General features: G+C 31.2%; 2 protein-coding genes across 2 annotated transcripts in view; one reads left to right on the top strand and one right to left on the bottom strand.

Annotated features, from left to right (window-relative positions):
• LOC107443790 (monocarboxylate transporter 5-like) overlaps positions 1-446 on the top strand; it is a 13,531-nt gene extending 13,085 nt beyond the window's left edge. The window contains exon 3 of the mRNA XM_071186157.1: positions 13-446. Within this exon, the coding sequence (XP_071042258.1) occupies positions 13-155 (143 nt within the window). The 3' untranslated portion in view covers positions 156-446. The remainder of the gene's footprint in view (positions 1-12) is intronic.
• A 2,853-nt stretch (positions 447-3,299) lies between these two features.
• Positions 3,300-21,023, bottom strand: part of LOC107443791 (very low-density lipoprotein receptor) — a gene marked incomplete at its 5' end in the record, with an annotated part of 29,542 nt that continues 11,818 nt past the window's right edge. The window contains 6 exon segments of the mRNA XM_043055760.2: positions 3,300-3,401; positions 5,131-5,402; positions 8,733-8,929; positions 12,111-12,323; positions 17,332-17,555; positions 19,526-20,043. Coding sequence (XP_042911694.2) covers positions 3,369-3,401; positions 5,131-5,402; positions 8,733-8,929; positions 12,111-12,323; positions 17,332-17,555; positions 19,526-20,043 — 1,457 coding nt within the window.

Here is a 21,023-nt window from a genome sequence, read left to right as displayed (position 1 = left end):
TCAATGTTTCAGGCTACTTCAGAGGAACACTGGGGTCTTATAAAGGAGTGTACTACCTCTTGATGGCTTTTAGTTTTGTGTCTGCGTTCTTCTCTTTTTTAACACCAGTAGTCAAGTCCTTCGTAGACAAGAAAAAAAAAATTCCAAATGAGTAACTGTCAGAACAACGGCCATTCTAGAATCTTTAAAGCACTCTCATAGATATCACTGACATTTGTTTGAGAATCTAAGTCAACATACTTTTATGATCAAAGGAAATCTCTTACTTGTACATAGTACATTGTACTGATTTTAGAACTGAAAACGGTGAACCTTTTTGCTCCCGTGAAAATGACGGGGTGAGATTTCGCCCGCTATTTCTCGTTCCCGTGGTATTGACGGGCTGGAGTGTTCAGTAGTAACGCTTCAATAAGAATAAAACTAATTCATTTCTTTTTCCAGGAAAACATTTTGTTTCTCATTTTACACACCTGATGGCAGTATCAGGATATTTTTAAGGTAATTGTAGATAGTTAGTTTATTTTAAACTAGTTGCAGCACAAATCAAATACGCAATACAAATACAAAAGCCAAAAAATAGGCACTTTTATGACCGTTTTCTTGAAAATCGTTATGGGGTTAATTACTTTTGATCTGGTGATCGGATTTTCAGGAACTAAGGTACAATCTTAATGTTCACAGGGTTAATAATGCCTTTTTTCTGTACGGGGGACATTTTAAGAAATACTTCCTCCGAATAAGCATGCATTATAAAAAATTCTGGATCAAATTACGGCATTGGCACAAAATCCATTTTTACTGCAAAATATTATACCTTCATTTTTATACTAATATTGACTTATTTAGACTGATTCAGCGATTTTACGGTAATTATACTGTAAAAGTTACGGTGTATCAGATTTTTTGTTCCGTATCCTGTTTCGATGAAAATGGATTTTACGGTTAAAAGTACCGGCAGTCACAGTACCAGAATTATTTAACCGTAATTTTATTTTCATCTAATTTGGATTTCTGAATCTCAAAGAAGTTGGCTCGGAAAGGTACCTACAGTCTAAAAAATATCCTCCCATTAATTTATTTTTAAAAGTGGTAGAGAGTTACCTTTTTTATTGTTAATTTCACTTTTTGCGGCTTTATTAAATTCTATCATTCGAAAATACATCTATGGCAAAAATAGTGTTTCATAATATTCCTTTTTTCTTACAATTTCCTTTCTTTTTTTTTGATTGAAAAAATTTTAATGGTGAGGTGAAATGATTTGTGTTTCGTTTTAAACGAAAAAGTACAAATCTAATTTTAAATGACAAAGTACTAATTTTGTATTTTTCATCCGTCGTTGAACAGCCGACCCAATTTTGGGTTTACGACTATTAATGTTCAACTTCGTTAGCCTTGTAATTTTGAACCAATCGAGAAGACAAGGAAACTCCTGGATCGGTAACCCCAGGGGTATTGATTTGTTATGGGAACATGGAGGACTTTGTGACTCGACAGATTTCACGTACATCAGTTATCATTTACTACACGGGGAGTCTTCGGTCTGTCTGGGATCGAACCCACGAACTTTTGGACATGGGCCCAGTGCTCTACCAACCAGGCTATTTCCGCAACAAAATACAAATTTGAAATAATAAGTTTAATAGCTTTTGACAAATTAAAAATTTCAGAATCCAACTTTTTAAAAAAAGATATTTAAAAACTAGTTGGCGAAAGCCGTTTAAACTATATATTTTTTATTTACTATAAAATAGTTTGAAATGGTGTGAAATTTTGCATATCTTACAATCAAAATTGTTTCAGCTATCTTACATTCTAACTACATCCTTAGTAGAGATAAGGTGAAATACTAGAAAAAGGGAAATTAACATTAAAAAGCCAAAACTTGCGATTGTTTTTGAAGCCAAATGACCAGATTTCTATACCATAATTTGTGGACAAATCAGCGTAGCGTCCTCAAAATATTTGATGATTTTTGGACACCCATATGAAAAACACTAATTTATATGTAGCAAATAGTTTTTTTTAAAAAATTAAAACTAATATTAAGAGAACCATCTTCATGAAACTTGATTTGATTATCGAACAATTTTGGTACATCATATGATATTCTGCAGTTGTTCAACACATGAAAAATAAATGAGCACATGATTATTAAAAGCTTTTTTAATTTCATCATTTATCACATAATTTCAGCATGGTGCCCTTTCACTTTTATAGATCAGTTATAAAAAATACTTTGTTTTAAATATTAGTTATAAAATTTAAACAGTATTTATAAATTTTAAAAATTAATAATTTTTAAAATAAAGCCATAAACTGATGCATAACTAATAGTTGTGCAACATATCTTGTCTCTATATCTTGATAATTTAATCTTATGATAATTTTACTTTTTGCGTAATTCACCATATCTCGAGAACTTATAAAACGAATTGAAAAAAATTTTGCTCACAATTATAAAATTCGTTTAGCCAAAGATCTATAAATAAATCTATGTAAAATAAAAATTTTATTAAATATTTATTATTTTTTTATTATTTTATTTAATAATAGTCGAAAAATTTTTAAATTGTAAGGTATGCAACTTTTCACATAATTTTAAGAAGGCTATTTTCAAGTTCAAAATACAAAATTTGTATGAAATTGGTCGAAAAGTACTTGAGAAATCTAATTTAATATTTTTCAAAATTTGATTTCTCAGGAACAATTTCACAGATTTTGCCCGAATTTTGAAATGCGTCGTTTAAAGTTGCATTCTTTAAAATTATGTATAAAAAATTGTATACCTTACTGTTTAAATCTTTTTTTCTACTATTATTAAGTCAAATAATAATAAAAAAATATTTAGTAGAAGTTATATTTTTCATGTATTTATCTTTGGATAAACAAATCTTATAATTATGTGCAAAAATGTTTCAATTCGATTTAAAGTTCGCGAGATACGATGATTACGCAAGAAGTAAACTTAACATTGAGGGGGTCTAAACTTTGGATCGCTCTTCTGTGCAAACTCTTAGGACCATATATCCCATATTGTGGCTATCCCTATATTTTGTAGGTCACAAATCCGAATACATTGGAAAACAAGTAAGTATGTTCAGAAAAAATACGTTTTTGTGTCTGATTTCGTAACCTAAAATAGTGTCTGCACTCAATTAATTTGCATATTTGAGGTCACCCCCTAAAACCGTTAAGATTGAGTTCTAGAACATGTAGATCCGATCATTAGATAAAAAGTTACTCAGGAGGCTTCGTTTATTAATTTTTTGCGCACTGTACATAAAGAGACAAGAAAAAAATGCAAATATATAAAAGTTTAATGAGAAAAAGATCAAATTACAGAGGAAAAGCTTAAAACAATTTCAAACTTAAATATAGTCTTCTCTTTTTCCTATTATAACCTAGAAATGAAAAAAAAAGAAACATAAATATGACAATTTTTAAACCTTTTAAGGTTTTTTTTTTTGTTTGAATTTGCATTATGTTCTACCCAATTAAATATAATATTTATAAATTAAATATGTACACAGTTACAAATTTATATACTTACGTATTTATGTTTTCTAAAATTATACTATTTACTTATTTTTTCATGTCATTAATTATATTGGTTACTTAAGAGAATACCTCGTTTTAAAATTTATAATACATTTTTATAAGTTGAAAAATATTAATATTTTTTCCTAAGTGTAGAAAAATCACCTCAGTTCACTGTACATTGTACATTTATTTTTTAAATACTCTGCTGTTTAAAATTAAACCGGTTATTTTAAGAACAACAGCTACTTTTTTCATGCAACATAAGAGTTTATGAAATTGAATACCGATTAACATCTTCAAAACGGGCGACACATATATGCATTTTCAGGGTGGCGACAATCAGGGTAAAGAAGGTCACCAAACAACTTCTTAAGCAGTTTATTTGTGGGTGAGTTTAACTTGTGGGTGAGTTTATTTACCTCTATTTAGTTCAAATAAAAAAAAAATTAGAGTTAATGTAGATTTGAAGAGGAAAGGACCTTTTGTCTAAGCCTTTCCAGACGGGCAATTCACCACTACTATAATGACCGATTTCTCGAATATTTGTCCGATTACTGCTTTTCTCTAAATAAAACTATTAACCATCTGCCCTTCCATATCCCTGAAATTGAAAGTTATGGTTGAAAAGGCTTGGTTGACCGAGGAAGTTGAATCACCGCTCCATGTCTTTCTAATAACTATTGTGACATTTTTTCATTTTTTTCGAGCAAAAGTGGAAAACATAATTTTAAAAAATTCGTTTAACACTTTCCAACTCCAAAACTTATTGAAAATTAAAAGAAAGGGCAAAAGTTTTTTTTTCAGACATAAGAGTAATAAGACATAAAAAGAGAAAGGAAATTTCATTTACCACTTTCCAACTCCAAAACTTATTGAAAATTAAAAGAAAGGGCAAAAGTTTATTTTAGACATAAGAGTAATAAGACATAAAAAGAGAAAGGGTTTCTTAGAAGCAAAAATTTCGTTTTCCACTTTCTAACTCTAAATCTTACTGAAAATTAAAAGAAAGAGTAAAGGTTTTTTTTAGACATAAGAGTAATACGACATAAAAAGAGAAAAGAAATTTCGTTTACCTCTTTCTAACTCCAAAACTTATTGAAAATTAAAAGAAAGGGCAAAGATTTAGTTTTAGACATAAGAGTAATAAGACATAAAAAGAGAATGGTTTTTTTAGACATACAAATTTCGTTTCCCACTTTGTAACTCTAAAACTTATTCAGAACTAAAAGAGAGGACAAAGGTTTTTCTTTTTTAGACACAAGACTTATGAGACATAAAAAGAGAAAGGAAATTTTGTTTTTCTCTTTCCAACTCCAAAACTTATTCAAAATTGAAAGAAAGGGGAAAGGTTTTTCTTTTCTAGACACAAGAGTCAAGAATCAAAGAAATAATAATTCATGTGATATTAGTTTTCCCAAAATTAATTTACACAGCACAAAAAAAATCAACTTAAATCTAAAATAACTTGAAACTTGAATTCTCATTCAATGCATTTTAACGTCAGAATAAATATATTTTTAATGAAATATTGAAAAAAAATTTTCAAAGAAAAATCATGAAGCGGAAAGTTATAATGTTTTACTAGCTTACTGGCAGTAAATGTTTTCCCCAAATGCGTATGACATTCGTTTCTGTCGTAGGGGTAGAAGCAGGTGTAACTTCACTCTCTTTAGCAATTGAAGTTTCGTGGTGTTCATTAGTATCCACGGTACTTGGTGATTCGTGCACTTGGTAAGTATTTGTTGATATCAAAGAACAAGTGGAATTAATGAGTTCGTAGCCATCAGAGCATTTGCAAGATGATCCTGAATGGTTGGGTAGGCATAAATGATGGCATTTATTGTTAGAGCAACGATTTTCACCTATAATAGAAATTAAGATTAGTTATACATTAGAAAATTAATGCTTCTCTAAGAAGAAGAGAGTGCTGTGTCAACATGAAGGCTCTGAAAAAAAAAAAAAGAAATTTTTTGAGGGAAATTTTTATTTTTTCTGGAAGAAGGATCTAAGCTATGGTCTCAGAGTATGTTTGGAGTGGAAAAAACAATCAAGTGCACTTGGTAACACAACGAAGCACCCCAAAAGAACCTCTCACACGACATCATGCTAGAAAAGAGAGGCCAGGATTAGGGTGGAACTTGGTGAATTCGCTTAAAATCAAAGTTCTCCAAGTATACTGTAAAGGTAGTATTCAACCGAGCCGTAGTGGCTCAGGGGATAGAGCAGTTGCCTTCGAATGAGGTCCGCATCCAGCTCGCGTTTATCACAGTGCTGACGTAAAATAATCTCAGTGGTAGACGGATCATAAATCAGAGCCCCTTTGTCGCCTGGCTAACCATGGAAGGTCTTCATGGTTTTCCTCTCCATGTAACCCAAATGTGGGTTAGTTACATCAAAAAGTCCTCCACGAAGGCAAATGTACCTTAATACTTGATCCAGGAGTTTCCTTGTCTTCTGGATTGGGTTCAAAATTACAAGGCTACGGAGTTAAACATTAATAGTTGTAAACTCTAAATTGGGTCGGCTATTCAACGACTGTTATGAAATTAAAAAATCTAGTATTCAAGGTATTTGATTGTCTATTCCTTGAAATATTGAGTTGTCAACTAAGTTGCGAGCAATTTCCATTTTTTTTTAAATTTTTGATGTGTGCAAGGATTACAATTTATCTGCCAGTTCCTTTCTCGTTCGAATTCAAGGCGAATTTTCGCGGGTAAAAGTTGCTTTAAATGCTCCTACTGGAAATCAATTGGACGGTCAGAACAAGGTATGAGTTTGAAATTGACATTTCTATTATTGAACTTGTTAAACCAATCAAATCACGAGCATTTATTTCAGCTATTGCATGCACAGCACATATGATATTAGCAGCTTTTGCTGCCTTAGAAACTTGATTAAAAGCAAAAAGAAGAAGGTGGTGAAAATGATAATTTTTCTCAACTTAAAATTCAATTTTATTGATCTGAATATTTTGAATGAACATAAAGAAACTCGAATATAAAACAAAAACAAAACGTAAATACCAATAAGAACAGGGCATCCGCTTTCAAAAGTCAATTGAAAACCTAGGTAAGTTGACCACCTATCGAAACGACCCTCTATAGTCAAGATCCAAATTCATACTGTATGATAAAAAGGAGAAAAACCTTTGTAATCCAACCACGTGTTTATCTTGTATGTTGATCTCGGAAATAATTTAAATTTCTTACGGAATGATGTTTAATGCTTTTCTAAACTCTTTATTAGTTGACCATTTAAAAAAAAAAGTAAAGAAATTAGTTTGCCTTTATGTTATGGGTATTAAACCTTCATCTAAGTATTGCATTAAAAGCTATCTTTATACCCTATTTTCAAGTTTAGCACTCGGTGAAACTACTAAGGGCTTTTATAAAAAACTATATTTGTAAGTACAAACAAAGTTATTGTTGGAAGGAGTTTTTAACTTTTGAATCTGAATGAAAATTTAATTTTTGAGCATTACTAAAATCTCATTTTTGAAGCTTACTAATTATGTGCTGTGTACGCGCTAAGCAAAATTTTTAAAGTAATGTTAAAAAAAAATAAAATTCCACTTATATTTATTTTGATTTGTAATTTATGATATGTATATAAATATTATGAACAATTTCAAATTCATGAGAGTTATATTATTTGAGAACTGATTAAAAACACAGCATCCCCTTTCTATAAGTTGACCACCATTCAAAGCTGACTACTGAAACATAACATAGAAAATAGTCAATTTATACAGGTTTTACTGAGCAGTATTTATAATAAAAATATTTATATAATATCATGTGTATTTGTAAACTTTTGCGTGTTAAATTTTTTCAGATATACTGAAAGAACAGAGCGTAAATATTAACTAAGTAAAAATAACAAGCAACTTATTAACTTTGAAATTAATTTAATTAAACGTTGCATCTACTCAAATCGTCACTGTTTCGATGTCTTAATTTTGATTGGATGACAAAAATTTTATTTTGATTTAAAAAAGTAAGGTAAATTCGACGTAAAATAATGGATTATATTATATTTAAAGTACTATAAATCAAACGGAATTCGTTAAAAGCGTGAATTAAAAGGTAAATTAATTATTATAATGTGAGTTATACTAGACAAAAAAAGTAAATTGGACTTGAACATGCAAATTAAATTATGCTAAAAAACTTAAACCAAAATATGTATCTTTAATAAATAAGAAAGTTAATTTCTGTTTAAAAAATAAGATGAGAAGAAATTTAAATTGGAAATTTAATAAAATTCTAAAGAAATTGAATAAGAGTTTTGCCTTAGTCAAAAATAGATTGTAGAAACCGGTGCTAAATAGCTAGGAACTAAGGGTCCAGAAAATGATCCCAGTCAAATATTTAAAAAAAAAAGAATGAATTGTTTTCAAAAAAGTATTCAATGCTATCAAATTCAACCCCTGAACCCCACTCCTGGGGGTGAGGTGATTCTTTATTGCAGATTTAGATTATCAAGACAAATATATTCCGATTTAGCTTTGCATTTTACTTAACAGATGGCGTAGTAATTGTAAAACAATTTTTCCTATAAAAATTGCTTTAATGATAGATAATTTTCTGGAGATAATTCGAAGAATACGTTAGATAAAAAAAAATGAAAACAGCAACGTTTAATGTATTGAAAAATAAAATAATAATAATGACCCAAAATTTGATGCATCACCTCCGAGATTCACCCTTGTTGAGGGGATGAAAGAGGGACTCTTGTTTGAAGTCCTTGGATGCATTAGTAAATACTTAACATCAGTTTTTTCATAATTCAAACTGAATCAAATTCTCCTTATTATATAGATAACCTGTATATAATATTAATTTGAATTAGATTCTGAACTTGGTTGAAAAAGTTCTGTTGAAATCAAAAACGAGTACAACTAAAATATTTTCAAAATTAAATGAAATGTAAATTTTTTTTAATCGTGACAATTTGTAACATAATTTGCTATCTAAAGCTTGTCTAAACAGTACTGGAACTTTATTAAAAGCGTGTCTAAGCACGTAAACTGGACATTAACATAACACTTTCATAAGCATTTTCAAGACAGTAAGCATAAACTATTTGTTCATTTACCGTCTTAACTTGTAATGTTTACAAGTCAAGACAGGAAGTAAACGCATGCATAAGCACTCTTAAGAGTTTCAAAACTTTGGGAAATAAGACATTACCTTTAGATTGTTTTGCTTTATGAAATATCATGATGGCATTTGCTTTTACGTTGCTTGAGTGAACTGGAATACAGTCTTCGCCAATGAATTTATCACATCTGTATATTGTATTGTTGTCGTAGTTTGAAAAGAACAAGTAGTCTTCGAAGATTGCCATGCTTAGTGGTTTATATTGCCCCTTTTCCAGCAGAATTTTCCTGCAAATGAAAAGAAACCCGGACATGCATTTAGAATCTAACTATACATGAATTGTTATTCTTCAACCATGACAAACGGAAAAGCGTAGTGGACGATTTAAAATTTTCATGGGTGGGGAAATTTAAAGTGTGTGAAATATGAACGTATTTCTTTAGGTGAGTGTATTGATGAAAGAAATATGCAAAATTAAATTATATTTAAAAAAAATTTCTTTAATGGCGGGCACTTGGGACATTGACCCATTGGCCACAGGAATGCCAGAACTGCTACCCTCTTACCTAGTGGGCACCTGTGGAGCAGCGTCACCCACGTCACACAACCGCAAACCCGTTTATAGGGCGGGTCACATTCACACAAAGAAGAAAGGACATAGAATACAGAGAGAGAAAGAAGCATCCATGCCCTGAGCAGGATTCGAACCCGCGACCATCGGCTCCGCAGTCAGGCACGCTAACCACTCGGCCATCCGGTCGGCAGTAGCCGGAATAAGAATCGATGAAATCGAAGAAAAATTATTATATAATTTTTCAATAATATTTAGCTTATAATTGAAACATTTTTACACGCAATTTTAAAGTTGGCTATCCAAAGATAATTCCATGTAAAAGATGCTTTTAGCAAATATTTATTACTTTATTAAAGAATGGTCGAAAAATTTTAAATTGTAAGGTATATTTTTTTGCATTATTTTAGAGAATGTATGGCAAGAACATGGTAAAACACAAAATTTGAGTGAAATCGATCGAATAATTCCTAAGCCAAAAGTAAAATTAACATTAAGGCATCCAAACTTTGCAGCACTTTCCTGACCGGGGGCCGTATTTCCCAGATTGCTGTACCTCAGATATTTTGAGGGTCAGAAATCTGAATCCATCGAAAAATTTGTATGTTTATTCAGAGAAAGTACGTTTCTGTGTGATTTTAAGTACGTTTCCGTAACTTAAATATCGTCTGTACTTATTAATTAGCATATATGAGGTCATCCCTTTGAACCATTGAGAATGAGTTAAAAGTTATTCAGGGTGCTCCGTTTTATTTGGCTCATCTTTCTCATAACATTCTTTCAAAGATAGACTAAAAATTTTAATGTATGAGCCATTTTTTTGTTGTCTGAACAGTTTCGGAATAATATTAACTGAGCCGGGATAGCCTGGTTGGTAGGACACTGATGTCCAAGAGTTCGTGGGTTCGATCCCCGAAGACTCCTAGTGTAGTAAATGACGACTGATGCACGTTAAATCTGTCGAGTCTCAAAGTCCTCCATGTTTCCATAACAAATCATACCTCTGAGGGTACTGATCAAGGAGTTACCTTGTCTTCTGGATTGGTTCAAAATTACAAGGCTACGTTGTAGAACATTAGTAGTCGTAAACCCAAAATTGGGTTGGCTGTGCAACGACGGTTATAAAACAAAATAATATTAACTGTATATTTTTCAAGATTTTAATATAATGCTAATAAAAATGTAATGCCTTATAGTTACTCTAATTTATAGCTTATAGCTTTTAACCTATTTTTTAGATTACATTAGGAAGTAATGTTGGAAAATATTTTCAATAAACGAATTAAAACAAAATTGAGCATAAATGATGTTTCATAATGGCATTATTTACCATGTCTGGCGTGTCTTTTCCCAAAATTTCAAAAAGTAAAAAATATTTTATCAAAATAGCTGCACAAATACAAATTTTATGCAACAACGAACCAAAAAAGAATTATCATTTTAATTATGAGAATATTTTTTTCTAGAAAAAAAGTTGTTGAAATTGCACAGATACGTTGTCTACATTATTAGAACTATTCAAAATATGGAATGCGAAGGACAGTAGATGAAAAGCAGCATTGAATGATTTTAGCAGAAGAAGACTCAAACCTATGGTCTATCCTTTCCCAATATTTGAAAATATATTCTAATTTGATATTTTGCACTGTGGAGTTTAAGCCAAAATCCCCGACACCAGTTTTTTATTACCCGATTTATTATTATTTGTTCAAGCTTGTTCTTCTGTCCTCTTGTTTCTCTACTTTTCTACTGTAATTTGGTGTTAAGACAATAAAAAAGGTTCTTGTTCATAGAATTAGGGTTAATTCTCAAAAGTGGTAACACTATTATTAAATGTTTTTTTATATTCTTATGCTTGTGGCAAATGGAATATTTTATATCCTCTTTCTGAATATATGCAGATCCGAAGGTGGAGCATATGAAATTTTAATTTTCGATAGTGGAAACTAAAATTAATAAATTTTTGGCTTCTTTATAACAAAGTTGATGCCAGTTTTTAATTTTTTGTAGGGATGGACGAACCCTGAGAATTGTCCATTTTATTTTTATTTACGCTTTATTCAGCTTGTTTTTTTGCTTTCGTCTACATAGCGCAAAGTATACTCTATTGTATTGAGCACAGAGGTTCGTGCTAATTGGAAATGAATGACACCTTACGACTCCAAAAATTTATTAGCAGAATCTTCCATAAAATACAACTATTTCTAGCTCGCAATTACAGCTCAAATAACAGTGTAAAACACACTGTTTACAGCCTCTGACGGTTCAATGAGCTCACAACAGACTTTCAAATCAGAGCACCATTACAGTCAACAAACAGACTAACACTCTCTCACTGATTTGACTTGATATGAGTGGGCATCTGACTCCTTTATCTCTCTAATTTGCCCTTAGGCGACTTTTGCCCTTAGGTGGAGGCTTGATATACGCCTAGAATACTAGTGTAATCTGGTGATGGTATACTCCTGAGTCGAGGATCATCTCAATACTCTCTCAGGGAAGGGCACTCCTATTTATATAGGCTTAGCGACGAAGCCCCGGAATTTACAATACGATTCTCGCGAACTACGTAAGTATTGGTCCTATCGCTTTGAAACTCTAGTTTTCAGAACAATCATTTCATGCCAAAATGGTCACCAAATCTCGCCAAGTCGGCAAAAATGTCATCAAACCAAGTCCTCCGTAAGAAAACATTAGGCGCATAGTTCTAATGTAATTCTTTCTTAATTACTTTAGAACTATAAGACTTTCTTGCAAATTTACTAATTAAACAGTTTATTTAGGATCCGTCTGAGATATTTAGACTCATAAAAAGAATATTTACAAAATTATACGCAAATTAACAATAGAACACTATCTTCCTTTTTGGATTTTAAGTATAATTGGGTTAGACTGACCTTTGACGGCCTTCAAAATCAGCAAATTCAACAACAAAGGTTTTTAAATCTGCCCAGTAAATTCTCTCTGTTACTTCATCGACAGTTACACAGGATGGAAAATACAAATCGTTCGTCACTATTACTACTCTCTCACTTCCATCTAAATCTGCTCTCTCTATTATTCCCCACTGGGACCGTGCAAAAACATTCCATATGCTCCAGAACATTATCCTAAAAACAAAGATATTTATTTAAAAAAAGCTGATTTAAAATTTTTTTAAATGATTGATGAAAGGCGATTAATTAGAAGCATATTACATATACTCCAAAACATTATTCTAACAATAAAAATAGTTATTTAAGCACGCTGATTCAACTAAGCTTTAAACAAAAAAGATTATAATGACGATAAATTAGATGAACTTTCTATATACTCCAAAACAATTTCCTAAACCAAATATAGTTATTGAAAATAGCTGATTCAACAAAGTTTTGAATAAAAGAGGATATAATTATAATTAATTAGAACAGCATTCGATATACTCCAAAACTTTATCTTTAAACAAATATAGTTATTGAAAAACACTGATTTATCAAAGTTTTGAACAAAAAAGGATATAATGACAATTAAGTAAAAGAACATTCTATATACTCCAAAACAATATTCTAAAACAGATATAGTTGTTGAAAAACACTGATTTATCAAAATTTTGAATAAAAAAGGATATAATTACAATTAAGTAGAAGAATATTCTATACTAGGAGGCTTCGCCACCTGCTCGCTGGCGCTCGTCAACCCCCGGAACTGCTTTCGCAGTCCTTTTCGGATTGCTCGCAATCCAATGCTCGCCTTGCTCGCTCATTGGATACGTTCTTAACGTCTAGCTTTTGTATACTTTTTTGAATACTGAAGTTCCGAAAACTTTTCACTGCAGAAAATTCCAAACCTGTACATTTCAATATTAATTTGAAAAAGCTAACAGTTCACATATTTTGCTTAATCACACTATTCTAAATTTCAGTTGTTGAGAAAAGTAACTGTTGTAAGTTTTGTTTTAAAGTCTTTCCCACCAGAGGGCTAAAGTCATGTGTTGTAAAATAATATGAAATAGTAGTCTGCCACTGAACGCCGGAAGTAAAGCATTGGCTTCCATGAAGATAATTTTGTATTTTTAATTCTCTGAAGGGCGCCACCCTAATAATATAGAATTTGTGAAATAAACGTATATATTTTTGATTGTTGATGAAGCCCATCATTTTGTGTTTTCATCAGTGTTCAGAAGCAGAACAACTATAAGTTTTTTATTTTATCACAAAAATATAAAATGTATAAAAAACAAAGAAAAGAGTAAGAAAATGAGTATAGTCATAGAAAAAGTTAAAATTATAATATAGTATTTGTCAGTTAAAATAAAACTTTTTGTTTAAGTCATTGCTAACAATTCAAATTTCTCCGAGGCAATTCTAAAGTATAAATTAAGGTAGTATTGTTAAGTTGAAACACAATATTTTTAGTTTTGATGTCAACAATACAATTCAATTTTTCACAAAAACGATTGTTTCCATTGTTAAGTTCAATGTCAACAATTCAAATTTTTCTGAGGCAACTCTTAACCTCTAAATATTATTTTTTTTATGTACACATTTCTAAATGTCAGTATTCAACCACAAAACAACTTAAAGTCCTCAAATTTAGCATGAAGTTGTAAAATGTAATGAAAGAGGGTCATAGCAATAATGAAAGTAGAAGTAAAGTTAGTACTGTAAAATTAAAACAATATTTTTAATCAATGAGCCAAGTTCTTCAAGAAGCAGTTGTAGAAGTAGGTTGTTTATTTAAAACTTTTTATAGAATTTCTTTAAGAACACAATTGTTAATTTGGGCATTTGGCGATACAACACTTTTAGAATTGAAGGATTTGTTACGTCAAGCGCTCAGGTATCATAATTTTGATCTAGTTGCGCTTCTATGTCATTTTGATTTATGTTGCTAAGTTAACTTTCAGAAAATTCTATGACTGGCAACAGCATTTATATTTTTTAAGTTGTTTATTTTTATTTCTTTGTTTTGTTTATTTTATTCGTTCTTTTTTTAGCGAAATGTTTTTTAACCTAACAGAATTCTTTGCCGACTGTTATCTGTATATATGAAGAAAATAAAGTAAATTAATTAATTCCTAATTGAGTTTAAATTAAATATTATCATGTTTTTAGGGCATGAATCTGAATTGAACAATCTGATAATGCTCACTCTGGTTATTGTTTTCGTTTTTAAAAGCGCTATATGTTGAGCCACCTCATCTAGATTTGCCATGTGACATTTTTAGCAGCAATCATTGGTCGATTTTCTAACGTTGCCATTCGGGGAGTTGCAATGAGGCTTTTTTTTGGTGCCGTGTATGAGAAATATATACATAGATACTCCAAAGCAATATTCTAAAACAAATATAGTTATTGAAAAACACTGATTTATCAAAGTTTTGAATAAAAAAAGGATAATTTGACGATTAAGTAGAAGAACATTCTATATACTCCAAAACAATATTCTGAAACAGATTTAGTTACTGAAAAACACTGATTTATCAAAGTTTTGAATAAAAAAGGCTATAATGAAGATTAATTAGAAGCACATACCATATACTCCAAAACATTATCCTAAAACAAACATAGTTATAAAAATGCTGATTTAACAAAGTTTTAAATGAAAAAGGGTATAATGATGATTAATTACAAAGGAGAGTAAACTGTAACCGTATTATTGCAACCATTGGTTTCCCATAATTCATTTATTTATTTATTTAATTTTTTTTTACTGGTAGACTTTTATAAACACCACAACATTTCAACTTATGGTTTGCAAAAACTTCATCAATTGATATTTGCTTTCTTGTCATGCAATGGGCTGGATTGATTTTTAATTTCTAGGATTATACGTTTCTCAAGACAGCAGAAATTATTATTAAATTATTTAAAATTATCTTCCTTCTTCATTATTCATAAACATATTAAAATTGATGGCCAAGAGAGTAATTATGAATAAGTTAATCATAAAAGGAACATAAAATTATTCTTAGAACAAACACATTACGTAAAAAAAAGTTTAAAATGCAAGTTGTTGAAAATAAATGTAAAAACCTTAGTCTGGAGAACAATCATCCTTAAGAAGTTTCAAAATTATAGCCTGTTTGCTTTTATAATCGCGATCGCAACGAACTATAGGGGGCGTTGTTGTATGAGATCTTTATAGGTCACATTAGGAAAACATTTATCGGTCATCAGGAAAACATTTATCGGTTATCAAGAAACCATATACAGGTTATCTGGAAAACATTTATATGTTATAATGACAACTTTATAAGTCATAAGGAAAACATTTACTAGTTATTAGGAAAACATTTACTAGTTATTAGGAAAACATTTATAGGTCATTATCAGGAAACCAGTTTACGATACGTATGCTTAACATCGATGGAGCACTAATTCGATAGTTACATGCTAGGAATCAGATTGTCGCAGCAGGGCACATGAGTATTGACATAATTACTGTAGACTCTTTGCATTATGATGCGCGTTAGCTTTAAACGTCCTAGATTAGCTCAGAAAAATTAAGACTCTATAAATCAGCAAGCATTACACTTGCAGTATTGCTAGGTGTTGTTGTTGCCGATCCTTTGCGATCCAGCTCCAGCTGGGTCAAATTCATGACTACGAAAATCCTTGAAAAATCAAGCTCCAAATGTGGTTTCAAGGATAGGCCTCTGAATTCTGGATTTATACAACTTGAAATTAAAGAGAAAATTTGTCATATGTACGTTAGAAGTGTTTAGAGTTCAACTTAGTGGCGTACAATGATATGTCTATCAACTTTCTACGCTTTTTGCGAACATTTCTCCTTGTGGTAGGTAAGTTTATGTTTTAATGCATAATTCTTTGTTTTGTTAATTTATTTTAAAGTTGTTTTCTACACCATTACATGCAAATGATTCAAAAGTGCACATAAAATGTCACTTTGATCCAGATCTCTAGTGGTAAGGCTTTTGAAATATTGGTCAAAAGACCAAAAATTCTGATGGATTCGCATCACTGGCTGTGGTCGGAAAGCGGTAGGTGTCCATTTCGATCTGCCTTGGTAGGGACTGAGGATGCGTGGTATCTGTCCTTTTTAAACTGTTTTACCTTGTAGTGATCGACTTCACACGCAGGTCATCGAGCTACCAAAGCGGGGGAGCTATCAATTCTGCAGAGGATCAAAATTGTGATGGCATGTCCTCTTTTCATCTTCAGGGATGTTTCCTAGATCATCGCCAAATAACGCAGCTCTTGTGCGACGTAAATAAAGTAAATACCTAAATAGAAACTAAAGCGGAAAGATACTTGATATAAAATTTGCTTAGATCAAACAAAAAAAAAAAAGAAAAAAAAAATAGTGCATGGAGTCCCTCCGCGCGGAAGAAGTTAAACTTCGCAACCCACTACGTTAATTGTAGAAGAATCAGCAGTCGTAAAAGGATCACTAGTTCTATTTAACGATTCTTTTTCCTGCTCCGCTCGCTTCCGTGCTCTGTAATCACGGTAATATTGTGCATTTTTCTCTCGTGGACCTCTTGAACCAGTGGAAGTGCTTGTGGTTGCCTCATCGTCTCGTCCTGGAAAATGTATTTGTACTAATAATGTATGTGAATGCGTCATAATGTAATTTCAGAAGAGAAAACCTAACAGTCAATTGATATTCACAAGAGACGTACCTTGACATAACCTTAAATCCGTCGCATTGTCCGTGGGTTTGTTTTCACTCGTTTTTTACAATTGTTATCCACTAAATTTGAAAATAAAAAATACTATCCTATTAAATTATATGTGTATCAAAGCAAACTAAAAAAATATTTATAGAAAAACAATACTTTTATGACTTTTATTATTTTTATGCTAGTGAGAACCAAAACAATATGGAAATAAATGAGGGAAAACTGGATCCTTCCACGTGATTTCCCGGCCAATGTAGCGTTAAACGGTTAACGCAACCTTGTTGGAAGTCGCATAAGAAGTATAATTTCAAAAAAAAAATATGAAAATGGTAATAAAAGACGGCATGTTTAGAGCACTCATAAAATAAGCGCTTGTTTTCAAAACCAGCTAGACATGAAAATTCACCAGCAAATGAGTTTTTATATTAACTATTATTTTATATTATGTTTGAGGTTGAACTATAAAGTAAATGGAAAGACAAATGGTATCTTACCCGTTCTTTGGTGATATATCAAAACCGCTACTGAAATAACCTGCATTTAGTATGGCTGTTGCACAATATTTACCACTTTCGTTGCAGGCAACTATAGACCCATCATCATTGGTATAAAAGAAAGTTCTGGTCAACCAGTCCCACTTCACGGATGTTGGCCGTATGGGGGTCGTTAGCAAGGTGATTCTTTCGTTCGTTATTGGGGCATAACTATTCAAAGTGCTCTGCAAAAAAAAAAAAATGTTTCAAATGCATTTTTAATTTAATATTTTGTGCAAAAGTAAAAAATGTCATTTGATCAATTTTTTTAACTCTATCATGCTTTAAGATTTGTGTTTTTTCATAATTTATCCGAATAAATTGAACTATTCGATCAAAAAAATCTGATTATCAGTTCCAAACCTAATCCAATAAAATTTAGATTATTAAAAGCAGGAAAGCAATAAGGCATATCAAAACTTTTCTAACGGAACGTTCTGCGATGTTCTAAGATAGTTTAACTCGAAAAAAAATCTACATTTTAATGGAAAATTTATTGTATTGTATCTTTGATTGGTTGGTAGTCTGGTCCATGGGTAGTCTACTAGATGGTACCGTGGGTGGTCCACACAGCCTCAGCTACCTGAAAGCAAATGTCCGCATATGAAAAAAAAAAGGTTACCTTTAATATTGCGTCCTTATTTCAGGCAACTGAAATGTGTATGATAGATCTCATTTTTCTAGCAGATACCAAATTTTTCCCCATTGTAGCTATGCAGAACTTGCATATTATTTTTTTGTGATATCTTTATAATGACTTATTGATTAATGCTTTCTTATTATCATATTTTTTATTAAGCAATAAATGCTCGTTAATTCGCCTCTCCAAGTATTAAAAAATGGCTATATTAGAGTTCTCTCTTTTCTTTTCTTTTTTGTCTTTTTATTGTGTAATTTATAGATTTATTCAAAATTTTTCTAACAATTATGAGAACTTAAAAAAAGGACATACATTTATAAAAAAAAATTGCAATACTAATAGAAAAATAATTGCAAATCAAAATAAAAGAACTGAATTTTTAAATAACCAAATTTTTCCTAATAATAATGAATACAAAATTTTAACTAGGCAACTTCATCTCTAAGATTGAGAATTCAACTGCCGAACATGAAACCTAATATAAGATGAGTAATGATAAAACGATGAAAAGATTTCAGTCATCGTTTTCTTTTAAATATAAAAAAGTTCTAAAAGTAGAAACAAAGTAGTCTTTTAATGGAATATATAATAAGGAAATAGTTAATACGAACTTAATTGTCTTTATTTACTTTAATTATGAAGTCGGGGTTCCACTGGAAGAAAATTGATTATTTAGGGTTCCGTAGCAGAAAAAAATGGGAACCGCTGGTCTAGATAGTTCACGAAAATGTAGTTCCAATTTTTTTTGTAGACAAGTTTGGTTATTTAACTAAAGTGAATTTCATTATCATTTATAGCTTTTAATAAGGTACGGAACCTGAACAATTTTTATTTCATAGTATTAATCAACAGGCGATAAGTGCTGTAAATTGAACTAATTTCTATAACAAAAATTAAAATATGCAATTTTGATAATTTTTTCTGAAATTTAATAAATTCATACCATTTGAGGAATTCATAACATTATCGATTTCTCTGAAATTTTATAAATTCGTAACAATAGTAAAATTCATAACATTAGTGGTTTCTCTTAAATTTTATAAATTCATAACATTAATGGAATTCATTACTTTAGCGGTGAAATTCCTTACATTAGTGCATTAGTGGCCGACCCAATTTTGAGTTTATAACTACCAATGCTCAACTCCGCAGCTTTGTAATTTTGAGCCCAACTCAGAAAGATAAGGGAACTCCTGGATCAAATATTGAGCTCAATTCGTCTTAATAGAGCCCTTTTTGATGGAACTAATTTGCAGCGTTACAAGGAGAAGAAAACTACGAAAACCTTTCTCGGTCAGCCCAAGAATAAGGGGATTCTAACCCATTATCCATCTACCACTGAGAATATTTTACGTTAACACTGTTGTCGGTGTAAGCCGGGTACGAAATTCGTAATAAACACCCATCGCTGGTACTCTAACCTGGGTGATCTCATCGGGAGGCTAGAGCTCTATCTCCTGAGTCATATTATCTCTATAATGAATTGCTACTTTTGGAACAGAAAACATTACTTACGAGTTTCCAGTCAGTCCAAAAAAACTTGAATTCCTCTGCATCGTAGTCCAAACCACGCATATCCCCACCTTCATCGCTATAGAACATTGTATGATAGTTAGTGCTCATCTGAAGTCCTCCTATTGAGTCAGATAGCAGATATACTAAAGTCGCTTGACCGCCATTTGGCATGCATTTTCTGCGATCTTGCGTCAAGACGTATGCATCAACGCAGCTGCATTCGACACCACCTATCGTATTGTTGCAAAGCTGGCTGCAGTATCCTGGCATAGAACACTCATTAATGTCTTTACAAGTAACTCCGTCATCCATTAACTCGTAGCCAGAATTGCAAGAACATTTTGATCCAGTCGGAGTTTTACTGCACTTTTGCGAACAATTCCCATTGTTTCTGCATGCCGTATAGCATAGGGGTCCTTCATCCGTTCCATCTGTACAATCAGCATTTCCATCGCAGGTTTTTGTCCACGGAATACATTTACCAGATAAATCGCAAATGAATTCTGTGCATGCTAACCCTGAAAAACATATGAACATTATTACTAAAAAAAAAAAAACTGCATGAATAAAGCACAAATGAAAATACATAAATGTACGTACTATAGTTTCGGTTTTATACACAATAACCTTCATCAAGGTCTAAGCACCAAATGGTAATAGAGCAGTAAAGAGCAGAGTGGTTTAAGCAATAGGGACAGAAGAACAATTTTGAACAAGATCGCCGAATCGATTTAATCTTGACTGCTTCAACTCAGTTTTGTTGTTCATTATTCTCAATGAAAATATTTTAAACGTATTAGTTCAGTTATTTTAGTTTTGATTCCTTTAACCCAGGGGTCGCCAAACTTTTTTGATTATCGACCCCTACATAATTTTTCGAAATCTCCATCGACCCCCGCAAAAGTAATTTTCTGTTAATTAAAATAAAACTCTATTAGATACTGTGTTTGTACATTTATTTTATGATTTTAAACATTTATTAAAGTAATAGTACATTATGTAACAATAGTTTTATGAAAAATATATTAATATTGAAATTTAAATACCTTATTATTAAATAATAAGTAATTATGCATAAGTAGATATAATAAGTAAAGTTACTAAAGATTTACTGCTTCTTGATCAATAAGATGGGTGGGCCTGGTGTTTTTTTGCAAGGTTCGCCATATTGGGTTCAAAATGGGTCAATTTTAATTTTCGTCAAAATTGGTCAATTTTGTAATTTTCGTAAAAAAATACAAAGTGTGCTATAGTTTTGTCGCGGGCTGTACTAATCCATATCATTAATGCTTACCTTCTTTTTTGTGCATTGATAAATAAAATTGATATCTAAACCAAACGAATGGTTTTATCGAAACAATAACTAATTATCCAAAAATATAAAAGTTTTAATAATGACACTGCAAATATTCAACACAGTTTGCAAAGATAGTTGAAACTGCGTATGATATTTGCATTTGTAACGTCAATGCTCGTCACACGTGACATTTGGACAAGC

This window comes from Parasteatoda tepidariorum, chromosome 10, assembly GCF_043381705.1.
Source record: "Parasteatoda tepidariorum isolate YZ-2023 chromosome 10, CAS_Ptep_4.0, whole genome shotgun sequence".
Classification (NCBI taxonomy): Eukaryota; Metazoa; Arthropoda; class Arachnida; order Araneae; family Theridiidae; genus Parasteatoda; species Parasteatoda tepidariorum.
This window is presented reverse-complemented; position numbering and strand designations above follow the sequence as displayed.